This window comes from Halyomorpha halys, unplaced genomic scaffold (assembly GCF_000696795.3).
Source record: "Halyomorpha halys isolate HHAL.00 unplaced genomic scaffold, Hhal_1.1 Scaffold65.1, whole genome shotgun sequence".
In the NCBI taxonomy this organism is placed as follows: domain Eukaryota; kingdom Metazoa; phylum Arthropoda; class Insecta; order Hemiptera; family Pentatomidae; genus Halyomorpha; species Halyomorpha halys.
In genome coordinates, this window is record NW_027109066.1 from 1,034,384 (window position 1) to 1,051,423 (window position 17,040).

Sequence of the window (17,040 nt, forward strand, 5' to 3'; positions counted from 1 at the left end):
AAATGGTCTAAATTGCCAATCCATTACAAAAGACTGATCTACATGACAATTATAAGGCTTATCTGGGCATACGGGGTTGAGCTTTGGGGCTCCACTAAACTTCCGAATGCCTCTCGTATCCAATACTTACAATCCAAAATCCTCAATGCTCGTTACTTTATCACAAATAAAATCATACATAAAGATCTTAATGTTCCACATGTAACCGATCTGGCCGCAACCAGATATCAAACCTTCCATTAAACTCCCTAACCGCTCAAACCCATTAGTTTCTAATCTTGGTTCTTCTTCCATTTCTGACAACCCTCCGAGGCGCATGAAAAGAAAATGGCCTCGAGACCTTATGTTGTAAAAATGTTTTTAGTGTGATACCGAGGAGTACTTTCTCAACATGCCTATTATGTTCTTACAACAAATTTACAGTTGTAAATTTCAATAAATAAAAAACTTATTATTTCTTCAAATACTTTTAGTTTCTTTTGTATCTTTTTAGCCCTGATAACTCTCTAAGAAGTGGGACCAATTTTAGCAAATAAATACTCGTTAATTATTTCTTTTCTATGACCGTACCCCTGACCAACTTCATAATTTGAAATAATATGGTCAATCATTTATATATAATATAAAAAATAGAAATTTGACTAAAGGGAATACATTTTTGGCCTTTGAATAGATATTATAAATAGAGATGAGAAGGTAATAAAAACAAAAAAATTGGTGATAAATTGTCCAAATCTTGAGATGGAATGCATCAATATCATTATCATTGACATTTTTCAAGACTACCAATAGTGGATCATCACCAAGACCCGGATTTTTATGAGAAAAAAAAATCCCGCAGAATATGCGATAAAAATCTGTGCAATATCCAGTAAAATATGCAGCTAATAATCTTCAAATATGTAGCTAAAATATACTAATATACCTACTATAGGTTCTGGATAAAGAAAGAAATAAGAGAAATATTTAAAAATTAAACGAAAATGATTTCAAATTTCGTCTGTTTTTCTATAAATCAAAAAATGTAAATTATTAAAATGGCTAATAAATTAAATAGTTAAAAATATAAATGAAGAAATGAAAGGAATATGGTCCGGGGTATTTTTAGTCCTGACGAAGCCCTGCAACGTGGGGCGAAACGTTGGCTCAATAAAATAGTATAATTCTACTATTTGAGTTTTTTTGACCGCAACCGGAGCATATTCCTTTCATTAAAAATATAAAATCTGAATTACGCTTTCTAAACAAAACATCAAAATAAAAACACAATCAGTTGTTTTATCCGTGAGAGGCCTCTGGTTCCGATCTCGCTGAACAATTGCAAATATTTACTAGCAACTTTTCAGAAGACTTACGTGTTAGCATTGTGGATATTGCCATCTTGGCCGAAAATACTATTCTAGACTGTCTGGCCACCAAGGGCGTACCCAAAATCAAAACTAGGGGGCAAGCTATGATCGTTCAGGTTGTGGCATTTCAGCATGGGAAAGGCGAATGCAACCAAACTTATATATAATTATAGCAGTGTTTTATTAGTTATTAAAATTATTTGGCTGAAAAAAAAACTATTTTTAACCAACTTTTCTTGTAATTTCTTTGTGTGTGCTGACTTAGTGTATTTTATACTTATAAACATATATTTATCGTAATAAGTATCGCATTTGAATTAGTCCAAACCTCAATATTTGTGACAGTTCATAAGAAATAAGGAATATGATATGCTAGAGTGAGATAAAATATATAGTATTGATAACATATCAAAAAGAAAAAAAAATCTAGTCAATAAGGTTGTGACATTTCAGCACAGAAAAGGCCAATGAAACGAAAATTTTAAGAAAATGATAGCAGAGCTTTATCAGTTCTAACAATTAGTATTTGCTTGAAATAAAAAATTAAACTTTTAGTAAATTAATAATTGTTTCACATGAAAGGGGGGGCAATTTTTATAACCTTGGGCCTTTTACAGCAAAAATGCCAAATAAATCTGTTTTTACAACTTTAACATCAGATAACTCTAAGCACTTACCTTACATGATATACCAAATAAAAATGTTTCATAAGTCTTTATTAAGTGAATCTTATAATAAGCTCTTGTTTGGAAAATACTTTTCATTTGATTCCTCGAGATTATTTTGTCAATATCTCATGGATAAGAAACAATTAAAAATGTGTTTAATGCTTAAGTAGAGTGTTTTTTCTTTAAATAGTTTTACTGTGTGTTATAAAAATATTGATAGTCTAAAATCATCATACTGAAGGTCATTTTCATGAAATAATTTTTTATTACAGATGGATTGAGCAGGTTATTTGTTCAATCCTATGAAACCAAAGGGTAATACTTCTTTAATTGTTTTCATTCAATTAATGTTTTAGATCATCAATATATGATATATCCAAAGAGACAATACCTTGAATAACTTAACATTGATTTGTGCCATAGGGACAGATGAATGCATCAATAGTGAATGATATATAAACAATGCTCTGTTAAATTTTTAATTATGTAACTATGAAGACAAAATTTTGAAAAAGAAATGAATATGTTTGACTATAACACAAAATTGAGTATATGTTTTAATTATATTCATAAATTGTCGATAAATGTTAACAGTTGTAGGAATTATATTATAATAAGATGAGGAAACAGCCTGAAACATTGTACAAGCAAATATAGAATATTTATTGATTATATTATTAAGGGAGTCTCTTTTCACCTCAACATCTTCAATATATATTGATTATATTATTAAGGGAGTTTCTTTTCACCTCAACATCTTCAATATATATTGATTATATTATTAAGGGAGTATCTTTTCACCTCAACATCTTCAATATATATTGATTATATTATTAAGGGAGTCTCTTTTCACCTCAACATCTTCAATATATATTAAAAATACTGAGAGTAATCCAGATCCAGAGAGAGAATCTAGCATACTTGCAGACTCTTGAGTTCCTTTTTAGCTTGATATAATTTTTTTAAAATCTGTATTTTTATATATCCCTTACATATATTAACTGTAAAAAAGTAAAGCTGAAACATAGATAAAACAACAACATCATTTATATGATTTATTATCATATTTTTATATATCTTTGAATTAACATTCTTGGAATTCTCTAATAATGGTCAACCATGAATAAAAAAATTAACGAGATTAAGGAAATTAAAAAAAGAAATCCATTTGTACATCACATTTATTCATTTTCAGCGAATCAAATAATACATTCTGAATTAATTACCTGAAAATTTGACAGAATCCACATTTGGAGAGAAACAGAAATTAACAGTGGCCCCTTCCACTAGTTTTATAAAAGTAAAAAAAAAAAAAAAAAGAAAAGAAAGAAAGAAATAAGAAATCTGTACAGTCATGAATTATTTTAGTAATTAAGATAAATATTTTGTAACACATATATCTTTCTTTTAAATTTAATAAATAAATATAATATATATAGAATACCTATTTCTGATGGAGTTATCCCCGGTAGACTGGAGTATCATATGCTGATTTCTAGCCTTACTTTACGTTATTAGAACCAATTTGTTATAACATGAGAGATATTTTAAAAATCTAAATATAAATAAAATGTAACTGGTAACAATCTTACAAGAGTCATAATACATAATAACAAGTACATTACCTCTCAGTGTTGTAACAAATGAACATAACATAAATATATATATATGCTCAATTAACAAGCAGAAATTTATTTAACAAGATTGAAACAAAATATTTAATCAAAATTTTTTATCTAAATAGTTTTGTTTTTTAAACAATTTTTGGGGGACAGAATGCAATGATAGAAATCACTTTTCAAATTATCCTAATACGCCATCGTTCACATTAAATGACATTATAAAGCATCCTAGCCTGTACAAGTATTTTACAAAAATGTTAACACACACAATAAGAGTTCATTTAATTGTCCTTAAATATCCACAGATGAACTTTTGTTTTTAAATTTAAGAAATAATAAAAATAAAAGGAAGGTTTAAATGAAGACTAACAATTCCCTAAGATATTTTTTTTTTCACATCCAAGGTTGATAAAATACCTCGATAAGTTGAAGAGAGATCTTGAAGAGGATTCTTCGGAGTCCACTCGTGCAAAGGAGAGAATATATTTTGAGGTTATTTTATATTGAACCCACCTCTCATTACAGAGCTGCAGAGATCCCATTCCGACTCCTCGTAAGAGCTAAGAGCTAACCTTCTCCTTCATTCCATCTGAAATCACCAAACCCCAAAGTGGGGAATGTAGATAACACCGGCTCGCTATCTGTCCTAGACAGATTTATATTCCTTTGACACAAAAGAAACAAACAAACTAAACATGTGAAAAAGCCCAAAATACAGCTTTACTTTCCGAAACCAAAACAATTATTTATATTAAATACCTGCGGTTAAGGTTCCGGCTTCTTTCTCTTCGATTTTTTCTTTTATTCGTTGGTATAATGCACTATCTGTCATATTATTTGTAATTAATAATAATAAAAATAAAATTGATCGTTTCACTTTTATGTCGGTATAAAGATAAAAGAAAACAGATAGTGCATTGTAAACCTGTAGGCCAAAGGTATAATGTATTAATTAATACAGCCACTCTTTTAATCCATCAACAAGTAACATATTTATTAAATAGGAGCAAAACAATTGTTTTATTAAAAGAAAGGAATAAATAACGATTGAAAAAGTGACTGCAAAACTAAAAATTAAGAAATAAGTGAAATCGGTAAAGTATTTCTCTTCTCAAGACACGGAATTAATTGATAAAAATTTTTTATACGGCAATAAATACCTGTAATGACCTCAATCGTAGCAGTCCTTTCCACGGCTGAGGAAGCAGAGGGCAAAACAAAACTCCCACGCCAAAACTCCTCGTTACTATTTCACAAATATTCTTTTAACAACCTAGCGGTTGCTTTTTCTCTCTCCTCTAGTTTAAAGCAAGGATCAAAATTTAAATGCAATCTAAATCTAATAATATCCTGGTCTTTTACATACATCATATTAATTATTCTCAATGTGGATCATTATACTCAGTCAAAAACATAATACATATTTAAAAAATAAACTTAAAAGAGAGGAAGAAGATGCTCTATTAAACTAAGGGGGAATCCCAGTAGCATTCTTCAGAAGAAGCAATTCACCAATTAAAACAATAAAACCTAATTCACTTGATGCAAAAAAAGAATGTCATAAGTCAGTTGAAAAAAAAACAATAATCAGTCGACGTCAGCAAAATTTATAATACTGTTTTGCAATGAAATGTTTAACTTAATTACATAAACCAAAAATTTAAACACGGAATAAAATGTTCTATACCATAAATCCTCATAACTGTTATATTTTTTCTACTTTAATTTGATAAGAATAGAATGTAAGTATAGATACCAACTATTATTAAAGATAAAAAAAACTTTCAAAGTAATAAAATAAATCAACTAACAGAGTTGAATAATTAAAATGAAAAAACTACATCAGCAGAGATACTTTCTGCAAATCCTTTACTAACCATAAGCTAGACATTTCTTTTAAACAAAAATTTTGGAGTAATCTTCCATCTTCAGGGCCAATTCTTCTACAAATGTAACAAAGCAATAAATAGATAATATGATATCACACTTCTATTTATAACTTTAACTCAAACAATAATTTCTATTAACTTATACAACAATCTACAAAAAAATTACCAAGCCAAGTACTCCTCAAGGTCAGTTTAAAACAAATTATTAGCTTATGTTAATAAAGATTTTTAAAGTATCTTCACTGATATAATGCTATTAATAAATTAGAACTTTTGAATAAGTGATGAATGTATATAATATTATAAAAATGAATATATATGTTCAACTTGTCCACAGAATCATGTTTAAATCAAACACTAACACACCTACAGTCAAAAAAATGACAACAATTTCTTGGTATCTGTCTTAAGTCCAATGTTTTCGAAAATCCCAGACCTAAATCTCATCGAACACGGATCAAATAAAAAGTCAGGATAAATATAGAGATGGGCACCTAACTTCGTCAGAATAAATTCCAGAACTAAGAGGTCCTAATTTAATGGAAAAATATGAAAATATTCATATGAGGAGATGGTCGGGTGCGGTAAGCAAAGATACACAAAACTTATTTATTTCTACTCACATTTCAGGTCTTCATCGGGGTTAAAAAACAAAAACCGAGATAACAACCTTAATTTAGAGAAACATAAAAAGAAAAAGAAAATAATAACAAACAAACTAGGAAATATACATAACAATAAATTGAGTAGATAGTAGTTGATAATAATAGACACTACAATATTATATTTTATCTTCTATTGGTAATTCTACTTACTTTATTGTTTTGTATTTTCCAAGTTTGTTTATTATTATTTTTATGTTTCTCTGAACTAAGGTTGTTATCTCATATTGTTTTTCAGCCCTAAAATTCAGGTCGAAACATTGGCACAAATAAATTTGTTTATTTGTGTATCTTTGCTGGCCGCACCTCTCCCTCCTCCCTGACCATCTTCTCATCGTATCAATCTACGGTCAACTATTAGCAGTGCATTTTGAAAATGTTCACATTCGATTTTACAGAAAATTATTTGTAAATCTAAAAATATTTTGCTTTGTATCTATTTCATCAACAAGAGGCCACTCATAAAAAATAAATCGACACTAGAAACTCAGGTATGATATAAATTTCATAATTTCATCTTATCTATTTGAAATAGAATCATCTCCAAAAATATGATGTCCCATTCTCAAATAGCACAATGAAGCCGTTGCTTAATAACAAAGTACGAATATATTCAGCGGGAAATAAATTATACATATAAAGGGTGGCCGACAAAAAAGAAAAAAAAAAACCATCAGATAATAATAATTCTAGGAAAAGGGGAAATCCAAAAAAAAATTTAAAATCATATCTTCATCCCTATGTAGGCATGAGGAAAGTTATTGGAACAAAATAAGCGACATCAAATCAGAGCCTCTCTAACTATGAGATTCAAAATACACCTAGTATAAAGTTTTTCCCAGAACTCAATGAAAACTTCACTAATTCAATGTATAGGCGTTACTGCCTGGTTAAAGTAATAACCACTACTAGACTGTATTCTCATATAATTGCATCTTTTCTACCTAGGCAAACATGTTCTATTGACAGTAGTTTTATATTGCACCACATTTTGATCGTACTGCAAAAATTTTAATATTTTGAAGGTTCCCCGTATAAAATTGAATACATTTGAGTTTTAAATATAAAAGCATAATTCTAATTGCAAACTTGTCGGAATTTCAAGGAAAAATTAAATAAATAATAATGTTACGAAATTAATAATTTATATTCAGTTACATGATTCATGATACAAGCTCATTTATTTCCTCCCTCCTCCGCCATCACAACATATTAAAGACCAAGGTTACTAACTGCGGTAATTGTTAACAGTAGGCGGTCTCAATAATGTGGACAGTAAAAGCTGAAACAATTAACTTAAACGAATCACCTAGTCAAAATGATGAAAACCTTAGTAATGATTGTTCCCCTGATAATATTAATATGAATTCAAAGAATAACAAACATCTTCTATTTACCTCTACGTTAACAAAAAAATACCTGATATATACTAAGAAGCGTGCTTGTTGCTCAAGGTGTCGGAGGTTAGGCAACAATAGGCCGCAACCAGTCCTTCTGGAAGATGACAATCACAATTGCTCATGAGAACGATGGACTCTCTTCAATAATAAAACACCGTAATGTTTAATCATCTTAAAATAATATTGGCTATAAAATTAAACTTCTAGTCTCTACTTTAATAAAAAATATAAGAAACCAATAATAGTACAGTCTAGCGAGCACGTGACAGCAAGGAACTGATCGATCTCCTTCCTCAGCCATTAAGTAGACCAGTGGCAATGTTTTAAAACCAGGAAAAACTTCCTTGTTCAATATTAAGCAGGTTGACGTTCTAACTAAACCTGGAGGAAGGATTTTCATTTCAGATAGATTACTGAGAACTCTAATTTTACTATAACTCATAAAATTTGAAATAAGTTCAGTTATTAATGGAGAAAATATGTGCATAAATTCAGTAGCAATATGTTACCCTAATACAGGGATTACAGGCTGGGAGGACACTGATAAGAGTCAGTTCCAAATAGAAAAATAATAATATAAAATGTAACAAGAGAATATCCACAATCTAATGTTCAATGCCCAGTCTCATCTATGCCCTAAGGAATGACAAACATTAACGATAACAATAGTATAAGCCAACCTCTGAATGTATAGAGGGAGGCACAAGCAGTTGTAGATCAGCCCTGAGCTGGCCCCACCTGATCACTCTACTCCACACCAAATAGAAATTTACCGAAAAAAGATGAGCTCAAACGAATATTGGGTCTTTTAATATGAAATGTGCATTTTTAGTTAGTGTATTAATTAGTGCATTTTTTAGTAGATTAGTAGACTTATGTTGTTTATTATCTTTACGTTTACAGATTATAATTAGCCGTTATTAATCCTCTCTTTTTTGACAATATTTACTACTATTGCAATTGATTGCAAATTGTTTAGTATCCCATTAAATATGACCATAGAAACACGTCAATTTAGAGTATTTTTTTTTATAAGTTTAAACTTGAACACTCGGCAGCCCAAGCTGCAAGAAACATTAAACATTCGGTGAAGGGTGTTGTAATTAATCGAATGAAAAGTTTACTACATGTTGGGCAAAATGTATATAAATGAGGATAAATATTTTGAATAAAAATGTTTTGATTCATTTTTCATTCATCAAGTTGTTTTACTAAATAACTTTTCCGGTGAAAACTGACATTTCATATGAAATGGCCCAATACTTCTGAAGGGCACGTACAGGCACATAGAGGTGCTATATCTAATTATAAGGCCAGCTAAATAATTTCGATATTGAATTTATACTTCTCATAATTTATATTTATATTGCAGTAAAATTCAAAACGAAAAAATATCTGTTTGAATAATCTGAAATTTATTTATTATTTTACAGTTGGAACCTTACAAAGGTCAAGTGAATAGATAATCGATAGAATTTTAATCCCAATAAGCTCAAAAAAATAAACTGACTTAACAGATTCTCTTTCTGCACCAAAACAATAATAAATTTATTTAATAAATTTTGAATACATATCATTTGAAATTTATATTCTATAACAGATAAAATTTCCACAAAAAGAGAACATCCCATTAAATAATAAATAGACTCTTTATCACTACAAACGCGCCAGCAGATTTAAAAACATATGTATCTTTACACACATCAGATTACAATGTAATTGTATGCCATTTAAGGGGTGACTTTCATAATTGTCACACTCAAAAGAAACAAAAAATTTATAACACATACAATTAAAAGTTCATTAATCAGATACTAAATTTTAAGTGATGTCGATAACTTTTAAAAATATTTCAAAAATACTTAAGAAACATTATTTTGGTTATGATCAAATTTAAATTATAGCTGTAAAAAAAAAAAAAAATAAAATAAAATAAAAAAATGAATAACTAGTGAATAGGATAAGAAGAATTAATTTTTAAAAACTTAGGAAAACAGAATAGAGAGTTGAAAATTAATAAAATTAAGAGGCTTCTGAGAAGCAAATATAAATTTTCTTATCCTATATCACCCCAAAATAGTTTCATTAGATCAAATTATATGTCTAATTTTCACTTTCATTATGTGGTTTTTAAAATAAATAATTATAACATTTTTGCATAAATTAACATAAAATATGTAATAATAACACCAAGGCTACTAACTGCAAAGTGGATAGTTTAGACCAAAATGTATTCACTCCTAAAAATTAATTCAACGGCCAAATTCACATATTAACAAAACTACATTATCATTATATTATCAAAACAGTTGCCAAGTATATATAAAACTTTATAGGAATAAATAAATATGTTTTGGAAGATCTTGGTATTAACCACAGGATACATAACAAAGTTAGGTTCCAATAATCTAACACGTATGGACATGAATCAGCTATCGGATAATGGCCTTAGTCAGATTACTGGCAATTTAAATAGGAACACTCAACACGTATATATAGTTATTATCAAAGATATATACATTTCAATATCCCCCCCAGTTTACAAATGTATTTTCATTTGTAATATTGTTAATTAGTTTCGTTAAATCAAATATCGATCTAATTTGTTATTAGTCATAATATATGGGAAGATATTTAATATAACTAATAACAAAATTAATTTGCAATTTGATTTATCAAAACTAATATTAAAAAAGGGATACTACAACCAAAATATGTGTTGCTAGGCTTGTTAAGAAACTTTATATACAAATAGCCCAGGAAAACAGAGATCTTTTACCGAGAAAAAGGTGAGGTGATCTTGATTTTTTGGTATGTTGTATATATTAAGTATAAATTTTGACCTCTCGCCCCCTTGGTGGGCAAAAAACTATAAATATTGTAATTTTATTAACTTATTAATACTTTTTTTTAGAAACACTATTTCTTATATAACTTTTAGTAGATAAAATTTACATCTTTCATAAATTAAGTTTTATTCCATGATCATTTTCTCCGGGCACTTAAGTTCCCAAAATTCGAGCCCATAAATTTATAAATTTTGTTTGTGCAAACAATCCAGTAACTCTGATTTTTTGATATCCTGTTTAGAGTAAGAAAAATCTAAGTTTTTGACCTCCCACCTACTGTAAAATAAATGTTGCTAAACTTTTTGGAGGTCCCAATGAAAAAATATATTTCACTAAGGATAATAATTCAAGAGTAACAGATAGTTAGAGACTAACATACTACGAGTATAACTTTCCGCCATCCTCGCACACATTCACGTGCGTTAAAAAGAGTGTTACATATAGCTACGAGTATCTACTGCGCAGTAACTTTTTGGACTTTTAAGAATTGGAAAATTAAAAATAAATGAAAACCATAAACAACACCTTTTAAGAAAGTTTCATGATTGTTTATTAAAAACCCATAGAAACACAATCTTATTGACAGAAAATGAGTAGGAGGAGTCAGATTTATTACGATATTTCGATTAATGACATCATACATTTGCTAAAAAGCAAGTCATTAATATCAGCAATAAAAGATAAAGACTGCATTAGTAGCCAAGGTGTTAATGGATCATTTGATTATAACAGATAAAAAAACTCGTTATAGAAGAGATACAATATGATTGACTAAACAAGAATTAGCATGCAAGATGGAACGAAGATAGTGCCGACAGTTATTGGGGTTAATACACCACTTACCTGGAAGCGTTCCACCTGAAAAATAAAACTTTACGCCAGAGACTCATTGCAATGGGTCTCCCCTAGCCTCTGGTTTAAGCACCTTTTTCTATAATTAAACTCAGTTTAAACATTCACAATTACTGTAATAAAATACCAATTGTTCAAAGCAATCAACAACGCTAAGAGAGAAGGTGCTGTGCCGTTTGAACAAGAGGAGACCACTGTGATTACTTTACCACTTACCTGTAAATATTCAACACTGACCGCTCTATCTAGTCTCGACGCCGTCGGTGGGAATCGTTGGTCTTCTCAGCTAAAAATAAAAAATTACAATCTATTTAAACTACCTTCAAATTTAGCTTATAACAATAAAATATTTTCAAGTTAAATTAGATTTCTGGCTGAAGGAATTTTAATAATATAAAAAACATACATATATATTAAGTATTATTCAGGTGTGAAATCAAGGAAAATAATGGTGATAAAAAAATTTAATTCTATCCTGTATTAAATAAAAAAAATTGTAATTTATATAATCCACTGCAAAATATAACAGGAGCAGTATACACGGAAGTGGGCCTAAGAGAGAGAGTACTATTGGAGTGGTATATACAGAGGTAGGTTCAATGTACAGGCTACCGCTTGAGGAACTTTGTACTTCCTCTACAAAGTCCTGGGTCACAACATGCTTTTGGGACGGTTTGAAATCAGCAGCAATCTAATAGTCTTTAAGGGAATTTATCAAATTGAAAATATCCTTTGGGAATTCAATTTCCCATAAGAATTTGATGTCATAATTAACTAACAATCTTATATCAATGAACAACCTCGATTTTTAAATATTTATTTCTGATAATTTTTCAATGTTTAAATTTTAAACTTCTAGGTACATTAAAAAACTGTTTAAGAATTAAATAGAACACAAATAATAAATAATACATTTATTTTGATCAACAAATACAGTTGGGGTATTACTAACAAGGTGGCAAGGTGAAATCCGTGTGATGAATCAATGATCAGTTTAATCTTCTCTCACAAGGAGATAATATCGAAACTATTCCTTTAACAATTGCTAATAATTGTTTAACGTTAAGTAATTTATAATAATTTATTCTGAAGTAATCTTCATTATGCCTCAACTTTATTTCGAATTTTAATGGACTATAAAACAAAAATATCCCAAAATCATCAAATTTACCTCTTCTGATCTTAAAGTTTACCTCTTCAGATCATGGAGTTTACATCTTTAGATATTAAAAGTTTGCCTCTTCAGACCATATAGTTTATCTTAAAAGTTTACCTCTTCAAATTTCTGTCAATGTTTGGCAGAATTTGAAGCTAGGAAACAAAAGATGAAATTGAACAAAAATGTAGATTCTAATCATAACTTATTATATTACAATTATTATCAATGAACTATATTATCAATGAGCTAATATTACTAACTATAGCTCTACAGAAACTATTTATTATCATGTTTATTTTTTTGGATTGAAATGAATTAATAATAATGTTTACCACATTTACTTGGTTACACCTTACATTGGACACAAAAACTAAAGCATTACTCTTATTTACAATAAAAATATTAAGTTCTATTGTAGACATGACAATAAATACCTAATTAAAAGATATTTGTAACATAATTAACATGTTCTTAGTTTCATCAACAAGTATTAAACAATATACTTTTAGGTTATTTTAAGTTGCATAGAAGGTTTCTTTTCCGGTTAAAAATTAGGAAATCACAACATGAGTTTATTTAAAACAAATAAACTAAAAAAAAATTAATAAAATATAATTTGAGCCATAATTTCAATATTTATTACGATGACAAGTTGAATAAGTGAACAAACCTCTCCTGTTGTGGCGGTCTTCGTGCCTCGACTTTTTCCTATCCCTTTCCCGGCTGTGTTCTCTCTCTCGTTCTTCATGAGACCGCCTTAAATAAAAAAATGTTAATAGTTAGAAACAGATCGAGAGTAAACTGTAGGAAAAAAATGTAGAGTATGTAGAGAACGATTGGTGAACATTCATGAAATTGTAAATGAAAAATATAATTGGCTTGTAATAGCTAAAATAAGAAATGTAAACATTTGTTGATTGGTTGTTTTCAATATGTCCAGCAAGTCCTTCAAAGAGAACCTATCAGCGTTTCCTCTTATAGCTTAAGGGAGCAAATTAGAATAGAATACCCATATCTTAAGTCAATTCTAGCAGGAAAATTGTTATATTGTAACAGCAAAATAGAAGCTTGCAGCTCATTCAGTTAGATCAATACTACCACGATTGTTGAGTTACTGTAATCTCGTACTCTCCTATTACTATATAAGAATTTTTTACCACTTCTGTTTCTTCTTGCATTATAAAATCAATTAACTCCCATATCATTATTTCTTTTTTTTTTATCAAGTTGTAGAACATCAGTAAAGAAGTTTTACTTTAAAATTACCTAATTTTCTTCCAATTTTAAACAAATTTCAAAATTTAATCTGCAGCTAAGAGTTCAAAATGTTTGATACTATTTTCAAGGAAAAAGATCATCATTACATGTTATCAGTTTATTTTATCTTCAGGACGTCATGGACCTGACGTCCTGTTCAATAAAGCGATAACAAGTAGTGAATCTTTTTTCCTTGGAGAAAAACACAAAACAAATAATAAAAATTTAAACTTTTATTATTAAAAAAAAAATATTCTTTTATCTTGGCATGATTAAAGTTTCATTAAAAAATAAAACTTCTTCATTAATTGAAGAGCTCCCTCTAAAAAAGTTCAGTACAATTTTTTTTTTTTTAATTTTATCGAGAAGAAAAAAAATTTTACATTTGACCAATTTAACATCTTTTAAAATTTTACACACAAGACATTCATTAAGGATTAAGGGAACAGATCGGCCTCAAATTTAGGCAAAGTTGAACCAGCCAATCCAAATACTTCATCGACACACATGTAAACTGGTCTTAGAGATAGTAGGCTGTATTTTAATTAACTAGAATGAAAGTACTCTTATACTATTACTTAATAACTACAACAGAGATATAGCTGCATGACTCACCTCCTGTCATCCTTCTTCCTATCCCTATCTCTATCCCTATCCCGTTCCCTTTCTCTCTCCCTATTGCTACCGCTATCCCTCTCCTTCCTGTAAAACAAGTTTCATTAATACTTATATAATATTAAACAAAAAATATATATATAAGATGAAGGAATATTTTCCCATTGAGTAATTATGAAAAATGGCATTGTATACATTACTGGCCGTATTTGCTTGAATACAAGTCGATCACTCATTTTGAAAATAACTTATAGAGAAAAAATGTAGGGGAGTAAAACTTTAAAAACTATGATAAAAATCATAATGATGAGAGATATTTGACCGTGGATAAATTATATGAGAAGATGGTTAGAATATAACACAAATAAGTTGAAATAACTTATTTAATATTGCCAACGTTTCGGCAAGAATTTCTAGCCTTCATCGGGGCTATTAGCAAATCAAAAATACATTTGGCTGCCTGATTCTATATTCTAAATTTTGGCCGAAACGTTGGAACTATTAAATAAGTTATTTTAACTGACTTGTGTTATATTTTGACCGGAACCCCCCAACCATCTTCTCCTCATATATAATAAAAATCAATTTTCAAATTTTATGAGTATATCTTAAAAACAAAAAATGCACTTAGAATACATTCTACGTAGATAAATAGCATAATAATATAATGAAGAAGCTTTGAAATTAAAATATATTTTTTTTTGTTTTGACTGTGGGGACTGCGATATACAAATATATTTTGCCGTCATTCACCTACAGCCATCATCTACATGACTTTCATCCTTAACTTACGGTCAGATAGACATTATTTGATCTCATCCAGCAGGCATCATTAATTTATTATCAATCATGGAACAATTTTTTTTTTTTAAATTTAATTTCATCAACACTACTAACCCTATATTTATACCTTATTTTTGATATTGACAATTATATATACATTTTCCTCTTTAGTGCAATATTTTGATTTCATTACAGAATTTCCTTTTTATTTCCAATCTATTAATTAGCAAATCACTAAAATCAAGCAGAACACCTGGCATTTTACAGCTTTCGGTAATTTTTTTAAAAATTGGACTCCATGCGCAACCAATGAATTAAAACTTAATTTATATGTACTTTACAATGTAAATAAACATGAACTTTGTAAACAAAATAAAATAAATTCTTTTATGATTGGACTGTCGATTTGCAATGTGAGAAGGAATTGGAAGAGGTTGGTTTCGAATGAAGATAGGGAAAAGGCATGTTAAATGTTAGCAGGGAGGGAATTCTGGAGGGAAGTCGAGAGGGCTAAAAAAGAATATTCAAATGTTTTAGTCCTTTAGGCAGGTATACACAGGTCAGAATAACACTTTCTCTCCGCCAAAAAATATGATAAGAGGATATTTTCAATTAATAGTTAATATAACTTGTATTTAATCATCCATTACAATAGAAATGAAAATAATAGTAAAATCAAATTGATGTAATTTTGAAAGATCACTCACCTCACCAGAGATGATTTCAGAAAAAAACCTCAACGTATATTCAAGCAAATACAGTATATCATTTAGGCTTCTATAATATACAGTGTAACCTGACTAAGTGAACCCTGAGAAACCTCTACTAGTGATAATTACAATGAGGTCCTCAGACTTTGCCAATGATATAGCTCTCCTCTTACTGTCAATTTTCAAACCATAATAATTCAGATTGGAAGAAGATAGTTGAATGTATGAAGTAGATTGTGGGAAGATAGTCTAGGTAGCGGTCAATAAAGGAATCAAAAAGATAGTAAAAACTATTTATTGTTAACCAATGTTTCACCCCACTTTGCAAGACTTTGGTCATGGCTGTCTTGATGAAAACAAAAATGGAAACTGGCCAAGAAAAATATCAACATGACAAACAATTGGTCAAGTGTCATCCCTATTTCAATCAAGAAAGCCCTAAAGAAGCCCTACAAAGTATATAATAGTTTTTTCTATTATTGTAGTACCTTTATTCACCGCCACCAAGACTATCTTCCTACAATAAACTTAATAATCGAGATTTGATTTCTTAAACATTTACCTCTATAATTGGTATTATATTATCATATATAATTACATCTATGTAGCTCAATAGTCTGTATGAGTAATTTATCATTTTTGGATGGGTTGTGAGATATTGGTTTACAAATATTTGTATTTCTTCCACACATTGCTGTTTCTACAGTACTATCTAAGGATCTGTATAATAAACAAGTGAATAAAAGTGCAGAAAATGTTTAAACAAAAGTGTAATTCGATAACAGAGACTGAGAAATTAAAATCCCATTAGGGTTGGGTTATCATAGTGGAAAGTAAGATGCTAAATATTCATATTTCTGACTACATTTCATCAAATTTTTACCATCAAAAAACACCTTAAAGCTAATAGCACCCAAATACAAACCAATGTAATGGATTTTTTAAATGCATAAGTTTTGTATTGTTTTCAAAAATAAAATTATACACATATAAAAACAAAAAAAAAAGATTTTTTATTAAGATTTTCTCCTCTATGAATGAAAAACAGTTTATTTTGTTGTCTCTTAGCAGGAGCCTCTATAAATAAAACAACTGTCAATTTAAACCTGTTTAAAGAAATGGTAAAATGAAAACCCTCTTTAAGTGATAAGAAACCCTAGACGACCCCTTGATAGCTCAGTTATACAGGTCACACTGTATTTCCTTAACCAACCCTAGACGACCC

General features: G+C 29.1%; 1 protein-coding gene across 5 annotated transcripts in view; it reads right to left on the reverse strand.

Annotated features, from left to right (window-relative positions):
- Window positions 1-3,180: 3,180 nt before the first annotated feature.
- The window catches only part of LOC106692659 (luc7-like protein 3), a 17,412-nt gene continuing 3,552 nt past the window's right edge, over window positions 3,181-17,040 (reverse strand). Inside the window, exons 6-10 of one of the 5 annotated variants that reach the window (XR_010843386.1) lie at window positions 14,323-14,409; window positions 13,121-13,206; window positions 11,508-11,577; window positions 7,610-7,684; window positions 3,181-4,228 (exon numbers count right to left, since the gene is read on the reverse strand). Coding sequence is in view for 3 of the 5 variants with exons in the window: in XM_014438722.2 (XP_014294208.1) it covers window positions 11,537-11,577; window positions 13,121-13,206; window positions 14,323-14,409 (214 nt within the window). In the remaining 2 variants the exon portion in view is untranslated. Of the gene's footprint in view, window positions 7,972-11,507; window positions 11,578-13,120; window positions 13,207-14,322; window positions 14,410-17,040 lie in introns of all 5 variants that reach the window. The other 4 variants (XR_010843385.1, XM_014438722.2, XM_067047288.1 and 1 more) reach the window with 4 other exon arrangements.